The 20,420-nt window shown below is 36.9% G+C and overlaps 3 protein-coding genes across 6 annotated transcripts in view; all 3 read left to right on the top strand.

Annotated features, from left to right (window-relative positions):
- Positions 1-20,420, top strand: part of LOC136269778 (uncharacterized) — a 238,535-nt gene that overhangs the window by 118,980 nt on the left and 99,135 nt on the right. The gene's annotated exons all lie outside the window — the stretch shown is intronic.
- The window catches only part of LOC105327476 (uncharacterized), a 265,527-nt gene that overhangs the window by 181,670 nt on the left and 63,437 nt on the right, over positions 1-20,420 (top strand). The window lies entirely within an intron of this gene.
- Positions 15,249-15,566, top strand: LOC136273725 (uncharacterized metal-dependent hydrolase YcfH-like). The gene has a single exon (XM_066079002.1). It carries the CDS (start codon positions 15,249-15,251, stop codon positions 15,564-15,566), a length of 318 nt encoding a protein of 105 aa, XP_065935074.1.

The raw sequence follows: 20,420 nt of genomic DNA, 5'->3' as shown, positions 1-20,420 counted from the left end.
TACAGGAGGCATTAATTCATAAGAATTTTTTTTGTTGTTGGAGTATAAGCTTTTCCTTTAGGAGTTAAAGTCATTGTTGTTAAGTTTTTATAGTGCACAATCATTAAAAACGGCAATTGGAAAACAAAACATTCTTTTTCTTTTCTAGTAAACCACAAAATTTGGAATTAAAAAACTCTGTGCATTACATTTTAGTTATTAACTCCATGCATTTAAAATCTACCTTGAATTAGAGCTGCATGTGTGTGTACCATTACGTAAGCTCTCCCTTGCCTGCGGCCAAGAAAATCGGTTACCATGCTCGCGGCTGGACTACCTAGCGGTCAGCGGTTTTCTAATACACGAGAGTTGCGTCTCTCATATATGAGTTTATTTAGCCGCGAACTCAAGAATTGTTTTAGTTTTGATTACACAAAATCTTTTGTGGATTAAACGAGTGGATGTCAAGTAAGAAATAGTTCATCTAATTAATAAAAGCAATGTCATTCTCTAAAGCAATAATAGACATGGATCAATTGTGGGGTTTAAGTTTAAAATATATAACTTCTATTTGATAGAGTAAGGTCATTGTACTGCAAACTTTTCAAATCTTCCTTGGTTCTGAGCTGTGCGTTGCTGTGCGTTGTACCTTTACGTAATCTATTCTTCGTCCACGGCCGATGAGATCAGCCACGGCTGCATTACCTAGCGGTAAGCGGTTATTTAATACACAAGATTCGCACACCGCGACTTACACTTACATGCATATGAACGTGTTTGAGTTAATATAGCCGTATATACAAGAACTGTTTTAATTTTATGTTATAAAAGTTTGTCCTACTTGTATATATATTTAATTAAATATTTGAGTGTAAATGAATATTAATAAACGATATTACTCCAAATCGGAAAAATCGTTAGACATAAACTAATGGTTCGTTTGTTCAGGTAATTGAAGTACTTTAAAAACTGTACAATTAATGTTTTAAATCAACACCCCCCCCCCCTTCAAATATTAAACCTTTAAATGATGATCATGCCTCGCACATGGCTGAGGAGATCCGGCGCGAAAGGACAAGTAATCCGCGGTCGGTTCGTGTTCTTCTACATGTACCTTATGACGCGTTTATGTTTCATATTTTGCACGGACACAACTATATTTTATTATGTTTTCAACTATTATATTGGTTTAAGACGAAAATATAAATTGATTTTACTTGTACAGTTCCATGTTTGCGGTAGGGGCTAGAATGATAAAGGAATGCCCTGAATTGAGGCATTCGATTATTATTTTAAAAAATATTCACATGAGTTTAAACAACTTTAGATTAGATTCTATCGGTCACATATTAATCACTTCTGTAGTTTCATTGTGGAAGCGAACTCATTGCTGCCCCCCCCCCCTTTCCTCCCGCCCCGCTGACAGGTGCTCGCGCTGGATTTTTTTTTAATTGGAGAAAAGATAACAAGATCTGTCGAAAATCATTTTTGGTGGATTCTTCTTATGTGTAACATTTTGTTTCACTTTCCCACCCCTTTGTTTATTCGGCCAGTCTGTGTTAATTCAATTGCCGCATGCGACCGAGAATCTTGTGTCACTTTAGCGCACACAGCTCAGAACATTTATAGCCCCAGGTCATCAATTGTTATGTAATTGAGTAACAGTTGGAAGGGTGATTTTACTACATAAAATAATAAAATCATAATATGCATGTAATCTATTTGAATTGAGTACCATGCGTATAGATTCCCATAATAATAATTTTTTTTTATTTCCTCTCTATGTTTACATTTAATTTTGTTCAAATAATTAATAAATTTTCTATCATTTAAATTGTGTGCTTCATCAAATACTGATTCCGATTACCTTGAAGTCATTAATTTTCCATTGGCTTTTGACAAAAGAGAGACGCCTGACCATCCAATGAAAACAAATACACAGAGTTTGATTGACAGGTTCAGCCAGGTGCAGGTCTCACCCAATGTCCGAGGTTATGTGTGCTGTTTGTACACAGCCGAATGGTCTCAGTAAGAGTTATCAGTAGGAGTTATCGATGTAAATAAATAATAAAAATACATGCCTATCAAAACATGATCGTGCAAGTTTAAGTTGATTTAGGTTTGTTCCAATAGAAATCATGTTTCACTAACTGTATTTAATATTTTTTATGTATAGCGAATTTTAATATTGTTTCAGTATTGAAACATCGCATGAAAACGTTAAATATACATGTACTCTGTAACTAGTCGTCTTTTAATACATATACCTTTCTTTTGTTTGTTAAAAATTCGTTGAATTTTGTTAAAGTAATGTAAAACACGGGCGCCATTTTGAAACAATTAACTTGTCAGAGAGTTCCGAATGAAATCTGATGAACATTTCACACGGTTCTCGCACGCTTTGCCCGAAACGCTAAACGGTTTACACGAAACGTTTCTGGCACGTAGGCCGCACGCTTTTTTGTTGTAGTAGTACGTTTTAGGGTCTGTAAATTTTGTCAGCACGCAATTCTAAACTTGCACATAGTCTTCAAAAAATTTCGAAATATCTTAATATAGAAGTTATCTTTGAGAAAAGTTTACGTGTTTTGTAGGCGGGTTTAGTTTAAAAAAGAAATACACTTCCTGACATGAATCACGAGTACATACTGTTTACAACAATGCTTGCTACCCTTTGAAAATTTAACTCGCCATTAAACATCTCATTTTTTAAAGAATTTTTTATTAATGTTTGAAACGATTACATAAACTCTGCTCGACAAATAGTTTTCCTAAAATATTTTCTTCCTTTCTTTTTTCAAAACACGTTTTATATACAGGCTTTCAATCACAACACGTTTTTATAATAAAAGCAGAACTGAAAGTATAGTCATTATAATCGTTTGACACCATATAACATATATTTTCAACTCGCAGCAACAACGGAAGACCTACCCGGGGCTTTGCCACGAGCTCTACTCTAGTTAGAGTCTATTGTTTGTCCAACTTAAGGGGGCTGGGGGGTGGCTGCCATTTTAGACAATATTGATCTCCTTTAAAAGAAGAGCTCCATATAAAAATAATGGAAAATGATAAAATTTCATATTAAGATACATGAAATTTTTCTTTATCAAATAGTAGTTGATAGCTTCAGAAATCACATATAAAATTTTCAAATAAATCTGATGGTTTTATATTATATTACATTTTGACCCCCCAGCCTCCTTAAGAAAACCCCTGGAACTAACACAGAATATACAAGATATACACAACAGTTGTGCCGTGTGCCCAGGTGCATGTTTGTGTATATCTAATTAAAGTCTATTGTTTGTCCAACTTAAGAAAACCCCTGGAACTAACACAGAATATACAAGATATACACAACAGGTGTGTCGTGTGCCCAGGTGCACGTCAGGGTTTCTAAAGGCGTTGAATCTTAGTATGTACGAGTATACGATAAGTCTAGTGAATAAAAGTTAATTTACATTTGTAATTCATTTTCAAAGTATTATTTCCTAGCTCTGGGTTTCAAAGATGTTACGTCTAAAAATTAACGATACATGTATGTAAGAGTAAAATCTTGAGGCTAATTAATTAATGTATTGGTGATCATAAATAGGGGTTGATTATTTAAATATATGTATAAGGGTAAATATGTCAAATATACCCGGCCTGGCACATCATACAATTGTATGTACAAGTCATTTGCAATTGCCACATGCAGTAAATACGTCACCGGTAATTGGTAATTTTGTTTGTAATAGAATTGATAGTTTAAAAATCATGTACATACAATTACATGTAAATATTTAAACATATTGGAACGGCGCCGCGATCATGAAAACCGGGAAATTGCGGGAAATTGAACAAATACCCTAATAGTATCAATGCATTTCATTAAAGAAATGATTTCATTTTCTTTCTTACATTTTTATAGCTATAAATTAGATGAATTACGTATATCTACTCGGTTTAAATTTATTAACTAAGAAAGCCTACTATAGTGAACCTAACGGTTTCGATTTAGGTATAATATATTTTTTTTCACTGAAGACCAAGTTCCGTATTTTATTCTAAATACATGCATGCATGTAATTTATAAATTAGATATAATTGATTGTTACAAACTGAATGGTTTGTCAAAATCTTTTCAAGTAAACACATTCAATACAGTGATTCAATATCCACTGATATATAGGATATAAAAACGCTCATGTATATGTAAGTTGCCGTGGCGCAGAGGATGTGTGGTGATGCTAGTAAACTAAGGGTCCCGGGTGCAATTCTCACCGCGGCCGTTTTTTTTTTTTGGTGTTTTTTTTTTTTCATTTTTCTTTCTAGAACAAAAACCGTTTTAATACCTTTTCTTTCATAAAGTTAATACACAATATTGAACTAATTTTTTTTAATGGCTTAAAGGTGGCTTAAAGGTAGCTTAAAGGTAGCTTAAAGGTGGCTTAAAGAAGTTTGGACATTAAGGACCTATAAGTTGTCCTTAAAGGTGGCTTAAAGGTGGCTTAAAGATAGTCTTTAAGCTGCCTTTAAGCCATCTTTACGCTTTCTTTAAGCCACCTTTAAGCAATACATATAGCTTAAAGGTACCTTAAAGGTGGCTTAAAAATCGTCTTTAAGCTACCTTTAAACACCTTTAAGCTATCTTTAAGGAGGACTTAAAGATGGTCATTCATCCTGTGTTTAAAAAAATTAAATTGATGATTTAAATTTTTATTTACGTGTTTCTAATCCATATCTAATAAATTATCATTAGCATTATGCTATTGTCAGGAAATGGAAGTCTACTTGATTTTCAAGCTTCTTCCTATTTTTCAATTAGATAGAAGTGAATCTCCCTAAAATTTTGCTCTTAGTTGGTCCTTAAATTAACTTTATATAGAACCTGCAAGGTAAAGATTATTTTTTTTTTTGAAATGAGAAATATTGAGATTGACCTTTATTTAATTGACTCGAATAGAAAAAATAAAGAACCATAGCCTTCTAAATCAAATTCAAACCAAATGGAATGAACCCTGAATCGTTCCAGCCCTAATTTAATGCCGAACATTTAATACTTTTTGTTTTAAAACAGAAATTATTTTTTATTAATTTTTTGATTAAAAAATTTGTTTCATAGTTAACAGCTAGATGCTCCCAACCAATCTTGATTTAGTTTATTTATCTCATTAAATACAAATGCCACCTGCAATGCAGTGCTAGATACATGTAGTATTATTAAGACAATAATTTTATACATTTCTTTTTTTTTAAATCACCACCTTCCTACTACCCTAATGTTTTTTTAGATGTTACTGGAACCACACATTTTTATCCCCTCACGGAACTTGTTGCGAGGAGAATAAAGTGTGGTACAAGTACCCTTTTTATTATCTTACTATTATCATCGGGTTCGGGGTGCTATTAATATAGATATAGATATACAGACCCTGACTACATGTACATGGAACAGACCAGACTCCTCTTCGAAGTCTTAGTTTGACCTGTGTATTCTAAGGTTTGTGTATACTTGCACATACATGCCAATAAATATTGACATTATTCACTCGTCTCACGACATCTGGCGCCGCCCGGACACGAATCTACAATTTGTTGTATTTTTTTCGAGTCAGTTGAACATCAGTCACTCAGCTCATACACGTGTTTCGTCGAAAACTCACATTTTTGAAGCGTGTTTCTTTTATTATAGTAGTTTAACGTGTTCCCCTTTAGTTATTGAACGTTTTCAATTAATCTAATATTTTTTTGTCAAATAATTCGGAAGATACTAATTATTTTTTTGAAGTTCGCTATTGTTCGCTTTTTTGCACAAAACATGTACTAGCCATTTTGAATTGGAATTGAGCAAGACGGAAGCACGTGACCGAAATAGGTCATCTCAATCAAAGGTACTTTCATTTTGAAACTCAGTTTGTAAAAAAATACAGTTTTTGGTAAAGTTCACGGTATTCTTACAATTTCTTATGATTATAATAAAAATTAAAAAAAAAACGTTAGCCACGTTATATATTTTGTGTGTTATGGACATTTTTTTGAGAAATATTTGCCCTGATTTCAACATTACCTTATATATATAGAGTAGGTTGGTAGGGTCAGAGACTCTCAAGCTGATTTTGTGTTACAAACCTTTTCTCAAATATTACGGTTACACATAATTGTACTACTATGGCTGTCAATATCTATGCTGCCAGTGCTCAAGAGTTGCAGACATTGAAGGATGTCGGAGAGAAGAAAGCAGCCAGAATTATCAAGCTGCATGAAACTGAAGAAGTTACAGAGGAAAATTTAACTGCTGAAATTCAAATTCCCATAGAAACAATTCAACAGTGGATACGGGAAAACAAATTGTCACTGCTTAAAATACCAATGTTGTTGCCAACCCCCCCCCCCCCCCCCCAAGAAGATTATGGTTTGCCTGCAGACCAAACATCATCTGAAATGCGCCTTAGTCGTCTGGTGACTATTATTTTCCAGCTTGGACAGTCAGTGCAGACAATTGCAGAGGAGATGAAATCCTTGAAGGACTCCACCCTAGCCAGTAATGAAACAGTCCAGGAATTTCAGCAGATAATTCAGGAACCTGACCACAGGGCATCTTACACTACAGAGCAACAGCAACAGAAATTCAGTCTAAACAACAAGACGATATCAAAAAATTGCTAGACGCTATCCCAGCAAACGGAATATATCAAACAGTCGCAGGAGAAACTTTATCCAAGGGAACCACAGATAGTAGAGCAAGCTCCCAGAAAACAGGTACACCTATTTCGAGTAGCTGTGGAACGCCTGTGCCTTTCTCGTTAGCTGCTGACTCCATGTCCCCTGTAAAGCCATTGGATAATATTCTGCATGGCGATTCAACCAGGTTTTTCTCAGCTTCAGGAAGCCTGCCTGTCATGAGCAAACAGACAAATTTACACTGTGATGTACCTCAAGTCTCTGAGGATCTCATGCATGCATCTTCAATGCCAAGAGTCAGTGTAGTAAATTCAGCCACAACCGTGCCCTTTGCAGCCAGCACTACTGTGGGGTCAATGGCTCCCGTAGCTGCTCCTAGTCAAAGCACATCATCCAAGAGAAGAAAGCGACATCGATACAGATCCAGCTCATCCTTATCAGGTAATGGTGATTCTGCACCTCGAAATACCCAATTTGCTACCAGCACTGCACGTGGGAGTCGAAGGGACAGATCGAGAAGCCATTTGAAAATAGATATTCCAGAGTTTCTTGACCTTCCAGTCATTGCCAGAACTGAGCATGAAAATAAACGACAGAGATAGATCTAGAAGCAATTCAATTCAATTTAGTTTATTCGCTCACTCCATGGAATGGTACATGAGGTCAATCATTATATACAGTTCAAAAGTCAGAGGTACATTGTATAAATGTATATATAAGTAGTAGATAAATAGTAAATAAGCATAACTATTCAATATATACAATGAAGATAGGAAAAGGTATCATAATGGAGGACAGACTATTATATCAAACTGTATATTTTGATAATTAAATAATATAATGTTTTCAGGATTGTAGCTTTAGAACAAGACATAAGTTCACAAAACTTAATAGTATTTGGCGCTTACCAGTATTTATCATCAAGATATTTACGTCTAAATGTCGATAGTTCTTTACATTCAAGAATATAATGAAATTCGTCAGCAATTTGACCTAAATTACACAGTTTACACACTCTTTGGTTTAAAGGTGTACTGTACCATCTCCCAGTCTCCACTGGGAGATGGTGATTTGAGGTTCTTAATTTCATAAAAATCTTTCTGAGCTTAAGTAGCAATGGTAGCTAAACACAGTTTCGTATAAAATCCTACCTAAATGACAATATCTCGGCCATTTTTCACTAAATTCAACTTTGTGTAAACCAAAATGTTTGTAATATTCTCCTCTTGGCATCAAAGCATTAAAAACTGGCACATAAAAATATGTTATTTCCTTTAAGGTAGCTAAACACAGTTTCGTATAAAATCCAGGGGGTTTTTCTCTAGGGAAAAGCATGATGAGTAGGGATTTTCCTGCTATTTTTATGCGGTATGCATGAAAATCAAATTTTTAAACTCTCAGTTGCATAATATAGTGAATTATCTTTCGAATATATGAAAAAAGTATGTCGAAAAATTTTAAAAATTAATTTTGTGAGACTCTAAAATAAAGGGCGGTAACTCCAAAAACATCCGGATTTTACACATGCAGAATTTCATGAATATTTTAGCGGATAACATAGCTCTTTAAAAAGCTGGCGAATGTACCCTGAAAATACTATGAAATGATGCCTAAGGACTTGTTCTTGAAAATGGAGAGAAATAAAAATGGCTGATTTGGTTGCATTCTACTTTTAGGGGGAGCCTAAAATGCATGGGTGTACTGCATTTAGAGGCATCCTTTTGTCTATTTTCCGCATGTTTTGAGAGCCAAATAAATTCTAGCATTAAGTTACATGTGCATTATTTTTAAATATTAAAAAAAATTCACGATTTTATCTTTCTATTGATATATAGATATATATGTTACATGTTTTAAAAATTTATTTTTATAGGGGGCAGTTTTGCTTGCCCCTCAGCTGAAAACGTCCTTATAACGTTACATATAAAACTGTGTTTTGCACCAAATATATTAATGTAATTTTCATAATTAAAATTTTTCTTAAAAATCTTGTAAATTTGCCCTTTTGACGACTCATTAATTTAACTGGACCATTTTTTAATATATTGGTCTTGTAACCTTTGTTTTACAATTGTAGAAATCCACTTAACATTTACAATATTTTGTTCATACCAAATATTTGAAAAACCACATCATATCTAAAATATTTTTCGCACCTACAATCCAAGAGTTTAACATATTTCCCCTTTGATATTGCAAGACCAAATACTTGTATAAAGCAGACACAATTTTGCTTTCAGAGTTTGTAATTAACTTTGACCAGTAGAAAATCAATCTGGTATATACATTGATACATAAAGGTAAACGACCTGTTTCCCCGTATACCATATAGGATGGTGTACTATTTTTTAAGTTAAAAACATATTTTAAAAATTTCAAATGTATACGATCAATAACTTCTATATTTTCGTAACCTCAAATTTCGCACCCATACAATAACACTGGAACTACACTTTTATCAAATAAGTCTTTTTTTCTAATAACACTGTACATTGCTTTCTTTGCCTGTTCACAAAAATGTTTTTTAGCGTTAGCAAATGATCCTGTCCTGCAAAACCCAAACATTATATAAATAGTGCCTGTTTGGGACTCGCAGACATCTTCCATTCTTAAAACAACATAAAATGAAACAATGGAAAACATTTCTCAGCGAGCTTATTCCCTAACATTAGATGCTTATGAGGAATGTGAGGGTGATATTATAGAAGAGATGGCAGTAGAGACTTTCCTAAGAGGCTGCAGACAGAAAAGTGCGGCAACACATGCAATGGATATGGAACCTCGTACCATCCACAAAGCTTTAAAGTTTGCTAAAACTGCTTTAGCAAATGATAGAGCACTCTTTGGAGGAAGAGCTAACGCCTACTATCATCGCCAAGTCACATTTCAAGATGAATCAAATAAGACAGCTTGTACAGGTTCCGTTGGTAACTTGCAGGACCAAATTGACATTCTTACCAAGGCAATTGAAACTCTAAATACAAATCTAAGAGTGCCAAACCGATACTCGGGACATGAGAGCAGACAAGATCGTTACAGGTCAGCAAGCCCAGGTATGAGAGGACGGAGCCCAAGAAGATTTTCAGATGGTCCGCAAGGTGAAAAGCTTAGTGATCGGAGCCCTCTGCGCCCTCAGTACGGTCAACAAGACAAGTCATCCGCAATGTTCTACTATCGACAGCACGAGACCCATTCACAGAGTAGGGCACCCTCGTTCTCACCTGTAAGAATGGGTAGTGCTAAGGATGAGGGTTTAAACACCAAAGGACCAGGTCGACAGGCCTATATTTGGTCCACGAATAGAAAGGCTAAGTTCTTAAAGCTATGATAAGAAAGTCAAAAGGAAAAAGCCTAGTTGTTGATGCAAAGTTCAATTCAACACCATTAAGGGCCATTATAGACACTGCAGCAATGCTGACCCTAGTAAACAGGAAGCATGTTGAAACCCTGAGTGAAAATCATGAGGTTGTCAAACTGAAGGGTATAGGAGGACATACTATCATGGGGTTTAAACTCTGCAAACAAAAGATTCAAATTGGCGCCTTTTCTTTTACCTGGGACTGTTGCGCTGTTGCTATGAATGATGACATCATAATAGGACTCGATTTCTTAGAGGCTCATCATAGGATTCTCTAAATGGCTGTCTAGTACCTACAGAGCCGAGTAGGGATGAAAAGTCATTTGCGGGGCAGATCTCTAGAGTCACATTGCCTTCCAGTCGAGTTATTCCCCCCAATACCTTACAAACATACCAGTTACATTGGAGCAAAGTCTTCCTAAGGATTACATAGTACAGCCTGTGCAGGATAGTACAGGAATCTTAAGCTCAACCATACTGGGAAGGGGAAAGCAAACCTTTATGCAGTTTATCAATAACTCCAACAAGTGTATTAAGTTGCCCAGTGGCAAGTGTGTTGGCTTTGCAGAGGTAATTGGTGAAGATTGCTTAGTTAGACAATCGGCAAATAACGAGGCTAAAAATAGGCAAATAAACATAGAGCCAGATAGCAAACTCGCCCTACCTGAACATCTTGTAGACTTTCAAGATGTGTTTGCTAAGCATGATCTTGACCTTGGTTGCCTTTCAGCAATAAAACATCGTATCGATACTAGGTGTGCCAACCCAGTTAAGCACAAAATGCGTCGAACGCCACTTGGATTTCAAAACCAGGAGGAGGAGCATCTAAAGAAGATTCTTGACGCAGGAATAATACAGCCATCAAACTCAGAGTGGGCATCAGCACCTGTTCTAGTCATGAAAAAAGATGGAAATGTGAGGTTGTGCATAGATTATCGCAACTTGAACAGCGTCACTGTGAAAGATTCTTCCCCCCTGCCTATCATAGAGGACTGCCTAGACACCTTACAAGGAACCAGATTCCTCTCAACCTTAGATATGGCCTCTGGCTATTACCAAGTTGAGATTGCAGAAGAAGATAGGAAAAAGACAGCATTTATTACCCGTTACGGGCTATTTGGCACACACGAATGGGGATGGGGTTATGTAATGCCCCTGCCACTTTTCAGCGGGCAATACAATTGGTTCTAAGGGGATTGACTTTGACTCAAGTTCTTGTCTACCTGGATGACATCATTGTCTTGGGAAAGGATTTTGCTGATGGGTTTGCTAATGTAAGAACTACATTACAAAAGTTTAGAGAGTACTCACTAAAATTAAAGCCGACGAAGTGTGATTTATTTCGTCCCGAGACAGAATTCTTAGGAAAGGTTGTCAGCTCATCTGGAATTTTTATAGCCCCTTCCAAAATAGAAGCAGTAAAGGCCTGGCCTCGTCCCATAAACCTGAATGAAGTTTTGGCCTTTCTGGGTTTCTTAAACTACCATAGGGATCACATTAAGAACTTTGCTTCAGTGAGTGCATGTTTGTATGATCTAGCTCACGCAAAAAGAAATTTTCTGTGGGAAGATACACATGAAGAGGCTTTCCTTCGAGCAAAGACTGCATTGGTAACTGCTCCATGCCTATCATATCCACGCCCTGATGGTTTGTTTGTACTTGACACTGATGCTTCGGATCACGCCGTAGTTGCAGTACTTTTACAGGTCCAAGGCGGAAAGGAAACAGTTATATGCTACGCAAGTCAACTTTTAAAACCCCATTGGAAGTATTGTACCACGAGGACAGATTTACTAGCAATGGTGAAATTCTGTCGGCATTTCCGACACTATCTACTAGACAGACGATTTATGGTTCGTACTGACCACAATAGCCTTGTCTGGCTAATGAGATTTAAACACATTAAAGACCAACTAGCACGCTGGCTAGAGGAACTGGCTCAATTTGACATGGAATTTTTACAATGCTTTGGAAATAAACATACTAATGCAGATGCTCTGAGCCGAACTCCAGATGATAGGCCAGTATGTGATTGCTATTTTGCAGGTGTATCCCCTGAAAGCTCTCCGTGTGGTGGATGTGGCTACTGTGTTAGGGCCCATAATCAATGGTCAAAATTTGCAACGGATGTAGACGATGTGGTCCCTCTGTCAAGGAAATGTGCCCCAACATACAACTCTCAGGCGGAAAAATCAGATGACGCTTTCAACATCCTTGCAGCCAAATTACAAGTTGATCCGCATTTGCCAGTATCCTGGATTGAGGGGTACTCTGCAGAAGACATTGCCACCATGCAGCGAGAGGATACAGACATTGGCATCGTCAGGACCTGGTTAGAAAAGGATGAAAACCAAACAAAGTCGCAACTACATCTGAAAAGCCCTGCCACTAGGGACCTCTTGTTGTTTAGAGAGTTTCTTCACAATAAAAATGGTGTCCTATATTATGATTGGATTGACAAAGTTTATAGGAGATTCTTCCTTGTAGTACCAACAAGTCTCAAGAAAACAGTTTTTTGTCATGATACCAAGTCTTCAGGACATTTGGGGCAGCAGAAGACATACAACAGGGCTTAGCAGTCCTTTTACTGGCATAATTTGTCACAAGATTGTACAGAGTATGTTTAAGGGTGTACCACCTGTAATCAAAATAAGAAGCCTCATCAAATTTAGAGCTGCCCTTAAGTCTTAGCATGCAGGATTTCCTATGGAGAGGGTACATTTAGACATTCTGGGTCCGTTTAATATCAGTGAATCTGGAAACAATTATATACTAATGATGATAGACCAGTTTTCTAAATGGATAGAAATGGCGGCGTTACCAGACCAAACAGCGTTGTCTGTCGCTCACAAGTGTCTTATCCACTGTGTCGTCACTTCTGGGTGCCCCTGTGAAGTACATACTGACCAAGGTCGTAATTTTGATAGCAACCTGTTTTGAGCTCTGTGTGATCAGTTACAGATAGCCAAGACCAGAACTACCCCATACCATCCACCATCAAATGGACAAGTGGAGAGATATAATACAACAGTCCTCCAGATGATTAGATTTTATATTGAGAAGGACAAGACAAATTGGGATAAAGATTTACCGCTTCTGGAGATGGCTTTGCATTCCACTGTGCACCGACAAACTGGATACACACCTAACAGACTAATGCGTGGACGAGAAGTGATACAACCAGTTCACCTAATCACCGACAACATACCAGGACACTTATCACCACAGACTGGAGATGAATGGATTGCTGATCTGAGCCTTTGCCTTTCTGAGGCGCATGCTTGTGCCCGCCAGAATCTGAAACAGACACAGCATAGACAGAAGGGCGACTATGACTCGCGAGTTGTGGAACATCATTACAATGACGGAGATTTGGTGTACAAATTAGACTCCACCACCAAAGGTTGCCACTCCCAGAAGCTGAGTGCACCCTGGACTGGACCATACTTAGCTGTTGCCTGTAGACCCCCGCTATACACTATAAGGGACAGTAAAAAAGAGCACATCATTCATCATGACAAATTTAAGATGTGTCAGGATCGGTAAATTCCAGTGGGGCTTCGCAGGCTGCGGACCAATATTTCCAAACAGATGACTCCTCTGGTAGTCAGGATTTTCCAGAAGACCATGAAGGTTCCTCCTTGCCAGATCCGGAGGTTGATACAAGCTACAGGGAATTGGAATTACAATCTGGATCAAAGTATTGATAACAGTCAGCCATCTGCTGGACATTCTGACAGTATTTCTCATCAGACCAGGGCAGGTCGACCAGTCCGGCCTCCGAACAAATACAAAGATTTCTGCTAAATGACCCCCCCCCCCCTAGAATTATGTTTAGTGTATATAGAACAAGGGTTATTATGATATGTAGGGACAGGGTGTCTCTTGTATCATTTTGTGTATATGTTTTCTTAAGATATGAGATTTTGTATACATACTTTGACTGATTTTACATTCATTTATGTTATTTTTTGCCATTTTCATAAATTCATTTTACAGGATGCATTCTGACGGGGAATTAGATGAGAGCAAGTTCGTCCCAGACTATAACGAGGAGTTAACACCATCCCAGAGCAGCCATGGTGAGCCCGCATTAGCGAACACGAGCAGCCTCTGCTCAATGGATCTGATGATTCTGGACGAGGTTCGTTGCTCCTCAGACGAGGTAGAGGATCCCAAAGAACCCGTGAACCAGTTTTGTGCCGATCAGACAAAGGAAGCTGTATTAGATAAACCCTTGCCAACTAGACAGGAGGGAGCTGCATACCACTGTCCTCTGTGTCAGATAAGCCTGAGTGGTCATGTCAAGCGTCATGTCTCCAGGGTCCATCGCCCATCGTTCTGGGGCGGCAATTGTAACCAACGTGACTCTGGTGCTTCTCATACGCTCTCTCTAGTAGGGCAAATGGGAGACCAGCATTTTCACAATTGGTGTGAATTGGTTAATAGGTCGTTGAATCTCCTGGGAAAGTGGGTAGGAGTAGACACTCTAGAGCAGTTGCTAAATTTTGTTGTTGCACATCAATTATACCCAACAGTTAGGCACTTCCCTGACACCGAAATTAGACTAATGCCATTTTATGCAAGGCATTACAGCAACCATGTTCCCAGCCAGTTTCAAACTTCACCGCCCAATCACGTGATATGCATCACCCATTGGCAGGTGCTTTGTACTGTCCTTCGACAGCTGTCTCCAGAGAAGCACAATTTATTCCGGACATCATGACAGTCTTGTGGTGGCTTGAACAATTTTGCAGTAGTGGTCGATTCCCATTTTCACCTTGACCAGATGTTTGCAAGGGGAATCATCTTGGAGGTTTTTTCGTTCCCAGCTAAAGTGGGCCAGTTTCAGTTGTTGTATGCCGTGACCAATTATGTGTTTCCCAAACACTGGTCACTGTGGGAGAGTCAAGTCAGCAAGAACATGCAGGTTCGTGTAACCTTTGGAATATACCCCCATCTTTCCAGCCGAACATCGCTCGATATGTTGTCAGAGCTCCGAAGACTTGTAGCCCTACCAGAATGCATAGCAGTTGGAGAGATTGGAATTGAAATGAACACTACTTGTGATTGTCAGCAGCCGTGTTCCCGGCCAGCGTGTAGGAAGGCGTTACTACATAGCCAAAAGGACCTCCTCTCAGAGTTGTTGATGTTGGCCATGGAGACCAACAAGGCTGTTGTGTAACATTGCAAGGACTCCGGGACTTGAGAGGCGGCTAAATATGTGCTACAAGCAATCGGGATGTTGGACATGGAGGATCATCTGTTCCATCGTCACTGTTTTACCGGCTCAGTTTCTGAGGCAGATGAATGGATGAAGAATTTGCTAATTGTAGTGTTTTGGATTTCTCCTAAAATCTACACAGACAGGTCAGTTCAGAATGCCGCTAGGTTCATCTCTCTTGAACGAATGATATTAGAGACAGATAGCCCATACCTAGCCGCAAGTCCAGCGGAGACAGTTGATGTTGCTCGTAAAGTGGCAAAGCTGAAGGCCCTGCCCATCGAGGATGTTCTCATGTCAACTTCTATAAATGCGACCCGCCTTTATGAACATTAATTTTGTTTTTGTTATACCCGCACTTTCTAAAGAAAGTTCGGGTATATTGTTGTTACCCTGTTCCGTCCGTCCGTCCGTCCGTCTGTCACGTTTTACTTTCTCAAACTGCTCTTACATCTTATAAACCAGCAAACTGAACTCTTGGAGTTTGATTTGGGGTGTCATGTTGTTTTCTAAAAAGGTTTTAAAAATTCTCTTGTAGTCCTGGGGGTCAAATTATTGGTAAAAAAAAATGATTTTTTTTTTTTTTTTTTTTTACAAAAGAACCTTCCTCCTCGAACTCCTCCTACATTTTCAACAGCAAACAAATCATCTCTTTGAATATGTTTTATGTATATTATAGATGCGCAATAAGGTTACGGAATTATCAATTTAATGGCTGAAAAATGACGAGTTTTTTTTTTTTTTTGGTTTTTTTTTTTTTACCAAAAAGCTGGTTTCAAAAAACGTCATCTTTTTTTTGTAGTTTTGCAGTAGCCAAAGGATCTTCTAGAATATGAAGTGTGATCAGGTTCCAGATTTTTTTTTTATTAGGGGGATCAGTGGGCAACGAAAAATGACGGTTTTTTGCAAAAAAAAGAATGGTTCCCAGAACTCCTTTTACAACTTTAGCAACGTCATCTCTTTGGATATAATTAGGGCTGTCCTATAGATGTGCAATAAGGTTTTAAAATTTTAAATTTAATCCAGAACTAGTCCAAAATTCAGAAGAGACTTTGACAGATATCGCACATTTATCACGTGAATTTTTTTTCATATTAATACTAGCTACATAACTACTTCTATTGGTTGACATACAACAAGCAACTAGAGTTGTCCATTAGAGCAGACACTACCGATCGCTAGATCTTCAGTAATCCGGGATGGTTCGCACCTATTTTGTTTCGCGCTGAGATTATTCGCACCTCCATCGGAGAGAAACATCTCACTGTATTAATATATTTTTCTTGTTTTATTATTGCTTTGAAATTAATTATAACCTATATTTGAATTGAAATTAGTCATAAAAAACATTGAAACGGTGTTTGCATTTGTATATGTGCGCTAGTATAACGTTTTCTCGTTTTTGTTGTTGTTTTCTTTTTTTTACTTTCTTTTTTTGAAAGCCTTTGAAGCCATGGCCTTATTATATAGGTTCAGAACAAGATGTATTAATTGCGTTGTGATAACAATTATATCATGTTTTTCACTTGAGATTCACTTGTATATTTATGAAAAATTATGTGTTTACTATTTATGTTATATAATATGTCAATGTTTATTCTACCTACACCGGCAACATTAACTTAACATTTATATGCATATGTTTCATAAATTATTCATTTTTAAGAATGTATTCTCAAAACCACACTGTTGTTTGTCACTTTGTTCCACATATGCCGCTGAAATTGACCTGTGTATAGTTCACATGGACTGTAATACTGACCCCTGTTGACTGTAAACCAACTTTAATTAGTGACAACTTGTTTCGGGATTCAAAAGAGATAAACTGGTTCCCAGCAATTTATTTTCACGACCAAGCCGTATCGACATCCGTTTTGTTATAATAGCCATATGTGCCAATATGACGATAAGGCTCTCCCGAACCTTAAATAAATTTATCGCACGCAAATAAAGTTCATTTACAGTACTTCACATGTTTGTGATTATCCAAACATGGCTGTGTGTTGCTGAGTTTAAAACATCAGGTTATACAAGTTTTACTATGCTAAATGTAGACTATCATAAAACAGATATCCATATAAAGTCTATAATTGCTGAAAAAATAAAACTGTAAATGATATTCATCAATTTGAAAATTATTATTTGTATTGCTAATTCTGCCATTATTATACTCCTTGCAATGAAGTTGTGAGGAGTATAATGTTTTAGAACCGTCCGTCAGTCAGTCCTGGTTTTTTGTAAGCATAACTCCTTTTAAACAGCTGCATGGAACTTCAATGTGTAGATTTGCATATAACAAAGCAAATGAATAGATGAGAGTATTTGCAGGATAAAAATGATCTGATGATTTTGTGCAAGTAATGCTTATTATTAATTTGTGCATTTAATGCATACTCTGCTATTATTGATGTATAGCAATGTCAAGTAAAGGGGAGGGGGCGTTGGTTTTGTTAATTTGTTCACTTTTTCTTTCATTTGTATATGATATTATTCATAAATGCAATTATTAAATAATGAATTTTGTTTCTTTCAGACAAGCTACTTTTTAAACTCCTTGAGGTCGAGACAGTATAAAACCTGCTCAGATAATCCATACTTCCGATTGTCACAGATATCGAACCAATTGTATAAAAAAAAGTTTGTCGTAAAAATAATGCGGCATCAATGGACTCCGTTTATGTGTACATAAACTCTACATAAATTATTGTTTTCTTTCTGTGTATGTGACCTCTACATAAATTATGCATCATCAATGGACTGTTCTGTGTGTACGTGAACTCTAGAGATATATTGCGTCATCAATGAACACCGTGTTCTGTGTACATGAACTCTAGAGATATATCGCGTCATCAATGGACTCTGCGTTCTGTGTGTACATGAACTCTAGAGATATATCGCGTCATCAATGGACTCTGTGTTCTGTGTACATGAACTCTAGAGATATATCGCGTCATCAATTGACTCCGCGTTCTGTGTACATGAACTCTAGAGATATATCGCGTCACCAATGGACTCTGTGTTCTGTGTGTACATGAACTCTAAAGATATACCGTGTCATCAATGGACTCTGTGTTCTGTGTACATTAACTCTAGAGATATATCGCGTCATCAATGGACTCTGTGTTCTGTGTGTACATGAACTGTAGAGATATACCGCGTCATCAATGGACTCTGTGTTCTGTGTACATGAACTCTAGAGATATATCGCGTCATCAATTGACTCTGCGTTTTGTGTACATGAACTCTAAAGATATATCGCGTCATCAATGGACTCTGTGTACTGTTTACGTAAACTTTAGAGATATACCGCGTCATCAATAGACTCTGTGTTCTGTGTACGTAAACTCTAGAGATATATCGCGTCATCAATGGACTCTGTGTTCTGTGTACATAAACTCTAGAGATATACTGCGTCATCAATGGACTCTGTGTTCCGTGTACGTAAACTCTAGAGATATATCACGTCATCAATGGACTCTGTGTACTGTGTACGTAAACTCTAGAGATATACCGCGTCATCAATGGACTCTGCGTTCTGTGAACATTATTTCTACAGTATTTGATATTAAATAATCGTTTGCTAAGTTACCATTTTTCAGTATGTACTATGTGTATGTTTTATATGATATGCTCTTGAAAATTTGTCGCTTAGAATTGTTGCTAATGTGTGATGATTTTTTTCAGTTTTGATTTGCACATAAGAAATTGATGAAACACATTCAAAGGTGAATAAATCAAATTTCTTTGATTTTGAAATAAAAAGCAGTTATCCCCCTTCTACTTAAGATATTTTGGTATTGTATATTTTTTACCGGGTTTTCCAAAGGAAAAAACCGGTTATTAAAATGGTGAAAATGGCGGGCGGGTGGGCGGCTGCCAAAAGGGTACCCTCAATTTACGGATAATTCATCCTACAGTTTTCAAGATAAGACATTGTTCTTTTGCAGATCAATTGTACATATATCAGAGGTGTGCATATTGCTAGGATTTTGATTTCTGATAATTATGAAAAAAATACCAGCTTTTGAACTTAGTCATGTTTTGGCAAAATATTGCATATAGGGTACACCATTTCACTGGATATGGGTTGACACGGATTATTGATACCGTTCACATAAAAGAAAATCCGGTTTGCTGTCACATTGGCAGCTTTTCACTTGTTTATCCCTGCCAGTATTTTGTAGGAGAGCTTATTGAGTATCAGTCAATGTTCAAAATGCCATGATTATTGTAATTGGGGATTTGGGAGGAGGGGGATTCAAAGTGGGCCATACCAAACGGGATTTTTTCCATAGTTTGAATGACAACAATGGCAACGAGTAAATAGTTGACGTTAATGTGTGTTATATATTGTACAGCTGATCCATGTCTTAAATCCTCTAAACCTGTAATACTTACAATGTTATGACAAGTTACATCATGATAAAGTGGTGTAAGGCAAATTTTATGTAGGCCATGCTGTTAATATTCTGATGCTACTCTTTATATTGGGTTCATGATGCAGTTTGTAAATATATACCTATTATGTACACTAATGGTGGATTTAGCACATTTCTCCCTTAAAAAAACTGAGCTATATTGATAAGGTAGATAGAAAAATCATGCATATGTGCATAGTTTTGAAGGAATATTGTGACCAAATTTAAGCACAATGGTGGATATAGCACATTTCTCTCGCATAGAAAACTTGGCTTCGTTGAATAGATAGATAAACAACTCATATTTCTGTTTGATATTTTGTAACTGTTTAAATAGTTTTAAAGGAATATTATGCTTATGTTCAAGTGCTTATTATCATATTTTGAGACATTTGCAGTGTTTGTTTGATATTAATGCATACCATAAATTACGTAATTCATATACAAATGATTTGGGGGGAGTTGTATGAAGCTGTAGATAAAACTCAATAAAAGTGCTATTTCTTTATAGTTGTTTTTGTTTCTAAGACGTACAGTGCTGTAATATTTGGTACAAAAAGAGGTTAATGAACAGGACAATTATTTCTTGAGGCGAACCAAATCTAACTGACAAACCAGTGTCCATCCCTCTGCACCATACCAGGTAGTTTGATATCAATATTGACTAGTCAACAATGAATTACTAAATAAGTTTTCCATCCAAGTACTCAAAGTTGTTTGAACAATTTCATTATTGCTGTTAGTTTTAATTCAATTATTATAGAACTGATAT

Source organism: Magallana gigas, chromosome 1 (genome assembly GCF_963853765.1).
Source record: "Magallana gigas chromosome 1, xbMagGiga1.1, whole genome shotgun sequence".
NCBI lineage: Eukaryota > Metazoa > Mollusca > Bivalvia > Ostreida > Ostreidae > Magallana > Magallana gigas.
The sequence above is the reverse complement of the archived record's forward strand: the minus strand, read 5'-3'. Positions and strand labels throughout refer to the sequence as shown.

Bases quoted from the DNA above. Each gene is read 5' to 3' on its own strand.
- LOC136273725 (XM_066079002.1), top strand. From the start codon at position 15,249: ATGTTGGACATGGAGGATCATCTGTTCCATCGTCACTGTTTTACCGGC.